A 7,484-nucleotide genomic window follows, 5' to 3' on the forward strand; every position below is an offset into this window, starting at 1 on the left:
ATAAGGCGGGAGGAGTGAAACGAAGAGAAAAATGAAATCACATTGTACATGAAATTAGTAAGTGGTACTTATTTGAAAACAACAATAGATTCTAACAACAATAGCAACAGCAAAAGGAAACAACATTTTAAAAAGTTAAGAAGCAAGTGATGACTATAAATTAACATATTAATAAATTAATAACAGCCACGCGTGTTCATTGCAAACGAGAAGGAAATACCAAAAAGACAAACTGACAGACAGACTGACTGACAGCTGGACAAACAGACAGACAGACAGACAGACAGACAGACAGACAGACAGACAGACAGACAGACAGACAGACACATACACACAGCCGGACAGCAGACTTACGTGGCCTTGACTGTGATCTCCAGGATAGAGTGGTAATCGACGCCGAATTTAGGGGCCTGGATCTCCACTTCAATCTTCGGCAACACTGTATTGGGACGAAACAGCAACGACCATAATTAAGTGTCATGACGTGGTGAATCAGGCGCTCGTCAACTTTTGGACATATGGATTTATTGGTATCTCCTTAATCCTTATTTGTTTGTCCCGATTTTGATGACAATATATTCATCTATCTTGAGTAAAACTTGATAGATTAGTGATTTACGGAGGTGAGGTCGCCTGCTGCCACAGGTAAACTTAGAGAGAAAATGGCGCTAAAAAGTTTAGTGACTCCCAAAGCTGGAGCGTCCTTGGTATATGCAAATTTACACTTTTGCGGCTTTGATAAAAGTAAAAGTGTTTCAATTCAAATCCCAGCAGAAATGCACATAAAAGGCGTTTAGCCAAGAGGGAAAATTGATGGAAATTGCTCAACGGACGGAAACTTGTCGGTTTTTGCTTTCATTATTTTAATGAGTGCCTGGCTTCTCAACGATACCACAAATTTGTAAGTTTTCGAAAAAGAGCAAGGATAAAGATAATGCAGATGCTACTTGTTGGACCCTTTTGCTGGAGATTGTCGTTACTGTTGCTGCTGTTGCTGCTGTTGCTGCTGTTGCTGCTGTTGCTGCTGCTGCTGCTGTTGCTGCTGTTGCTTCTGATCTTGATGATGATGAGGGAGAGACACAGAAGTGTCCATCAGCAGCAGCAGTAGTTGTAGTAGTAGCAGTAATAGCAGCAGCATCAGCAGCAGCAGTAGTAGAAAGAATAATGTTTATCCCTCTCTCTCTACTGAGCTTTGTTCTTGTGCCCAAACGTAGTAAACTATGGCATAAAGACATCCAAATCATTCAAATTTTGCACAATATATACCTAAGACTTAAGACTCTACAACATGGAAGCTTCAGTACTTATTTCTCCCTACACCCCCCGATAAACAAACCAACAGAAAAAAACAAAACAAACAAACAAACCCAACAACAACAAAAAAGAATAAATAAAAAAAACAAGAACTAAAACAAAAAAAGAACAACAACAACAACAACAACAACAACAACAACAACAACAACAGCAACAACAACAACAACAACAACAAAAACAACCAGAAAAACAACCAGAAAAACAACAACAAACCCTTCTTTGACAATAAAGGACTTACCATAATCGTCCACCTCAAATTCTTTTGTCTGTTCTGTACCCTAAGAATCGGAAGAACAACAAATATTGTGTAAGTAAGTACAGTTCGAAAAAATACAACAGCAATTTTCTGCAGGCCTTCAGTATTTTATTACTCTCTCTCTCTCTCTCTCTCTCTCTCTCTCTCTCTCTCTCTCTCTCTCTCTCTCTCTCTCTCTCCCTCCCTCACACAATCCCTATCCCATCACCTCCCTCTCTTCCCCCCTCTCTCTAATACATCTTTGCCATCTCTTTAATCTGCCCCCTTTATTCCTTTCTCTCAATTTATCCCCCCCCCCTTTCACCACACCGCCCTCTTTCTCTCTCTGCTGTCTTCTATGTAAACCTAGTTTCGCAAAATTATAATATCGTTTTGATGCAAGTACAGTCAGCCAGCTCTAATGGCCACCTGTATAAGACAATCCCCTGGTACAAACAGCCTCTTTGCATTTCCTCTCTCGCGTAATTTTAAAATCATAAGTTCAGTGTAAGGCGGCCACCTGTCTAAAGCGGCCATTTTCTCCTATATAATGAATGGATGTCTTAGACAGTTTCAACTACATTTTTTTTCAACTCAGAAGAACCTCATAGAGTTATGGGTAATTAGCGGGTGCTCTGATGTGGTTTGCTGCCCCTTTCCAATCAAACATCTGTCGTCCTTATTCCCCCTACCCCTCCTTATTTTTTGTGTTTGTTACTCTCTAGTAATAACTCTAATCCTCGGCACTTATATGACATTATTGTGTGGCAAATGCAGTGAGCACTTACTAAAAGAAACAAAACTATTATGTAAGGGGAATAATTAGACCTGCTGGTAATTCATTCCCTTAGCAGGACATTAGTTATTGAATTGTTCCCCTTTGTACAAACACTTCAGCGTTGGCTTATGTCATTTTCACGATCATATTATGTTATGTCTGTATTTTACATCTTTGCCAGCGTGTATCATTAGACTGGTGTTGCAATGTTCTACGTGAAAATGACTGAGAGGTGTGAGTATCAATTGTTGTGAAGGCATGTAATCTGTAACATGTAAATACTCTAACCTGTTGTGTAGATATTGTTCCTTTTTGCATATTCACTCAAATTAATTTGTTTAAAGTGTTGACCCATTACAATTCAAGTGTCAGTATGCTGCTGTTACAAAGACCCATGTGCCATGTGGCAAGACGTTACACAAAGCAACTAAAGAAAAGAAAACCAAAACTCATGATTCATGATAGAGTTGTCTGTCACAATTATTATAGATCATCTTTCAACTTTAGCCCCCCAGCATAACGTGAAGGTGAGATCGTTTCACATAAACAAATATTTTTTGAACGGGTGAATCAATGTTCAGTAAATTGTTCAGTACTCTGCCTGCACAGCAGCTTGTAGCAATTTGTCTTAGCTAAATGATATTTTCCCACAAAAGTTGAGGCTACATTGAAAAACATTTCGTCATGAATTTATTTAAAATACCACAAATCTCCGTCACCTGGAAAGTGAGAGTGCTCACAGCACTTCCCTCTTCTCACAAATATTTTGCACACGGTGGCATATATGGCCTAAATCACTGCTAACCAATTTGTGACACTCTTTAGTGGCATAATGTGTAGCAAAAGATTAAATTATTGCACTTGAACACTGCTTTTGCACTAAAGGGTCTTACAACATGCGTTCAGTAAGCATAGTGTCATAATAAGAACAAAGGACAGACTTGCTTTCAAAAGAGATACATGTATTATCCCTGTCCTTTTTAAAATACTAGATCTAGTATGTATAAAAAGTTGGCACCATGCTGAACTGCAGACCGGATGGCCTTTGTTCGAATCACGAAAAGGGTGTTCTGAACTTGAGTTGTTTTGGGGAGTTTATAAGGCTTTTCACCCATTTAGCTCGACCCTACCGGAGATGGACTTTTATTTCGGAGGTTTCTTAAATAAACTTACATTGTTGAAAAGGGTGAGTTTTATTTGTACTTATTACTAGTGACCCTTCACTGGGATCAACAACTTATAACTGTTCCCACAACTGTAGATTCTACGACAATCTTTAAATAAAACATTCTGAATTGAAGACCATGCTTGCAAGGAAATATTTTGCCGGATGATTGTACGAGTAAAAATCCCCTTTCAACAACTGGGGTGGGCAGTTGTTTGGAGGGTGTATTCAAAAGGCTGAACTTTCATATTTCAAGCCCGTTCAGCGTCAAGTAGTTGACGAGCCATGAGAACTCCTCAAAGCAGCTAGAGCCGAAGAGTGAACCACTAGTGAGTCGAACAAGGGTCATCAACAACCGAGCCAACTCTCGTAGTTTGTTCAGATCAAAAGTTTATACACAAAATCGGACGTTGCTTTTCCTTTTGAGAAAAAAAAACACAAATGGACATCGTTTTCTCTGGCTAGGCGACGATCTTTTTAAAAAGTAAAATAAACCGTTTCAAGTAATTTTCCGATGACTCCCTGTACATCATCTGGGAAATATTTAATTCTAAAACATGAGAAACAGGCATATGTCAACATGTGGTACCAACCCATCATCATAATGTGTGTACGAACGTAGCTTGCAAAAGCTCAACCCCTGGAATCCTGAAAAGACTTCATACGGCGCAGGAGAAAGTATGGCAACTAATATCTCGGCTAAACTTTCAACATTATAGTTGGGTTTACGCCCGCATCGACGTCATTTAGATCATTTGGGAGGCTGACTTCGACCCTGCATATCAAATTCAACCCGGGCTGAGAGAAATATGTCTCAGCAAAAAGACCGAGTTATTCAACATAAACTGTCCCCACACTGGACTGGAATTCTGGTCTTCTGCGTGCAACAGCTAAGTGCCTAACCGCTATACCATTGACACCGGTTAGTCAGGCTTAGTCAACGTCTTAATTGCTTGAGAAAACTAGAAGACTTACCAAAACTGAGACCTTGATAGTCCACATTCCTTTGAGAGCTCGGTCGGCGAGCTGTAGGGCCAGGTCGTCTAGAACACCGTAACCATTGAGGTCAGTCACTCCAAGTCGCTGCCAGATCCGGTTTCGCTTTGGGTCCTACAAGGGTGACAAATACAAATCTATACACACATGCATTCACACACACACACAAACACATACACACACACACACACACACTCATAAGCACACACACACACACACACACACACACACAAAAACACACACACACACACACACACACACACACACACACACACACACACACACACACACACACACATACACACAAACACGCACTGAGTCATCCCACCTATGTATATATAAAGATGTATATATTGTGTCACGACGCGGTGGGATCAGGCGCTCCTCAATTTTTGAGCATGTAAAGTTATTAGTATTAGATAATCTGAAAGCTGGTTTATTTGCCTTGCCTCCTATGAAATAAATATCCGTTTATCTTAAATAGAATCCAAGATATCTACAATTGAAGGAAGTGAGGTCGGCTGGTTTCAGTTTTGAAATTTGCGAGAAAATTGCCGCCCAAGTTTGATAACTCCAATAGCTAAAGAGTCTTCGAAAACTGAAAGAAACGACATATTTTGTGCCTTTAATCAATGTTTTTCAGTAAAAATTCACATTGAAATGTATAGATAGATAGATAGATAGATAGATAGATAGATAGATAGATAGATAGATAGATATTAACAGGGTGTCCCAAAAATGTATACACATTAAATATAGTAGTGAACAGTGTTTGATTTTATGATGTGTGTGCATTTTTGGGGATACCCTGTATGCATCTATCTATCCATCTATCATTGACACAAACAAATTTCACGGACAAGAAAACAGACACACGCGCACATACACAGACGAGCACACAAATATCACCCCTCCCCAACACGCACAACACAGGTTGAAATTGCTTGAAATGCTTCGAAAACTGTCGCAAAAAAAAAACAACAACTATGCTCTCAGGAAAAAAAGCAAGTTTGATTACCTCAATAATGATGTCTACAGGCTCCTTTGTCACAGGCTTCAGATCCATGGTCGTAACGAGCACTCTGAATTGGACTGATGAAGAAGCAATGACACAATGAGTTTTAATTAAATGTATTCATTACTTACTCTCTCCTTATACCGTCAGAGGTACATAAGGCGGAGAGCAGTCGACGCTATGCTTGGCTGCCCCTGGCCACGTCCAAGGTGATTGCCTCGTCCCATATTGTTCCTCAATAGTTTCGAGTTTGTTTTCCTCGTTTTCTTTTTCCAGTTGGTTTCCATTACCATGCCTGGTAGGGAAATCTTGTCTTCGGCATTCTTTGAACATATCCTAGCTATCTCCATCATCTCATTTTTATGATTGTGTCGCTATCTTTAATATCAGTTCTTTACAACACTTCATTATTTTTAATTTTAGTTGAATTGTTTTGTTTCTTTTCCTTGTCACGGAATCACACCCCAATACAGCCAAAATATTGTTATTATATATTTTTAATTTCGTCTTCAAGGAAATGATATTTGACTTCCATATAGTATTTAATTTCACAAAAGCGATCCATGCATTTTGAAGTCTTTTTGTGAAGACGTCGTTTAGGCAGTCTGCAGTTTTGGATGTAATGCTGCCAAGGTACTTGAATTTACTAATTTCTGCAAGGGGTTCTCCATAAAGAGTGACGGGCGTAGTTTCTGATGCCAGAAGAAGTAGATACTTTGAAAGAAAGTATACGTACGAACAGGAGGAATAAGTTACGCAATACCGTTAGCTTGTCTTTGTCCAATATGGCTAAGCCAAATGGATAACGAGCCTTGAAGACCCCACGCTGAATGCAAGTAAAACTTTTTCTTTAATGGGTTGTTATTATTCCACAAAACCTGGATCTTCCCTGACTGGCAAAGTAAAGGCAGTATGCATCACAAATGATGGAACTTGTGCTGAAAAGGGTCTAGCATATTTCTTATCCAATAATCTACTCTATGTAATATTGTTCGGTTTGTGGGTATGTAAAAATTTAGAGAGAGTAAAGTAACGCACGCTTGAAAGGGCTCTTGGGTTTTATTTTCTCTAGTACACTGTAACCGAAAAAGGACCCCTGATTAAAAGAAAGGTATTATTCATATCCTGATTCGTTGCAGTACAGTTATAACAAGTACAAGGAATTATGTAATGTATATTGTTCGACACTCTATGTTCAGCTTTTGCGATACTCACCCCTTTGGCCAAATTTGTAGATTGCTTTGTCCGTTTGTATAAAGACGGACACGGCCTTCTCCTCTAGCTGCACCGTTGTTTGTTCTTCGAAATTGACTTCTTGCCCCACGCCTTTGAATGTTGCTCGGTATGATCTCTGCCAACTCTGCCGACCGGGGCTCGCTAGAAAGTAAGTAATCTGAAAAAAGATCATGTTGATGAAAACGATCTTTTGTACGAATTATAAGAAAAAGAAATGATACGTTTAGCATCAATCCCGCTTTGTCTGTTTCTACTGAGAATTAGAGGGATAGTATATTATCTTTGTAATATTATGTATCTCGAAAAATGAAATGGCACAATTTGGTTTAGATATAGTTCTTTTCTGATTGTTTACATTGCTGTTCGTGGTAATTAATTCACGCTCACAACATTTTATAGGCAGAGAAGTCAAGGCATTTCTCTTCTTTTTTTTTCTTTTCGTTATTGGTTTTTAAATGCCAATGGAGTGGGGGAGTGGTACTTCAAAATAACATATACATCATCAGTCAGAACAGTCTGGCCTGCTGTCTCTCTTTTTATATTACAATTAGACAGTCAGGGGCGTTTGACACAAAATGACGCTCATCATAAGCATTGAAAGCGTGCCAGTCTCCGAATATTCACGCCTTATATTTTTATGACTTTTCTGTAGTACAGGTTAAACAATGAATTAAGCTGTGTGTTGGGAGAAAGGTTACATTGCATTTGTATATCACAACCCCAAGAACTGGAGGAATTGCTGCTG

The 7,484-nt window shown here is 39.1% G+C and overlaps 1 protein-coding gene across 1 annotated transcript; it reads right to left on the reverse strand.

Moving 5' to 3' along the window:
* Positions 1 to 354: 354 nt before the first annotated feature.
* Positions 355 to 7,470, reverse strand: LOC101861175 (CD109 antigen; the record flags this gene model as incomplete). The annotated part of the gene is given in 5 exon segments (XM_013090559.1): positions 355 to 439; positions 1,553 to 1,592; positions 4,468 to 4,602; positions 5,507 to 5,580; positions 6,719 to 7,470. Coding segments are annotated over 5 exon segments (527 nt in total), but the record flags the coding sequence as incomplete, so codon positions are not given.
* Positions 7,471 to 7,484: the final 14 nt, after the last annotated feature.

The sequence above is a fragment of the Aplysia californica genome, unplaced genomic scaffold (assembly GCF_000002075.1).
Source record: "Aplysia californica isolate F4 #8 unplaced genomic scaffold, AplCal3.0 scaffold01339, whole genome shotgun sequence".
Lineage (NCBI taxonomy): Eukaryota > Metazoa > Mollusca > Gastropoda > Aplysiida > Aplysiidae > Aplysia > Aplysia californica.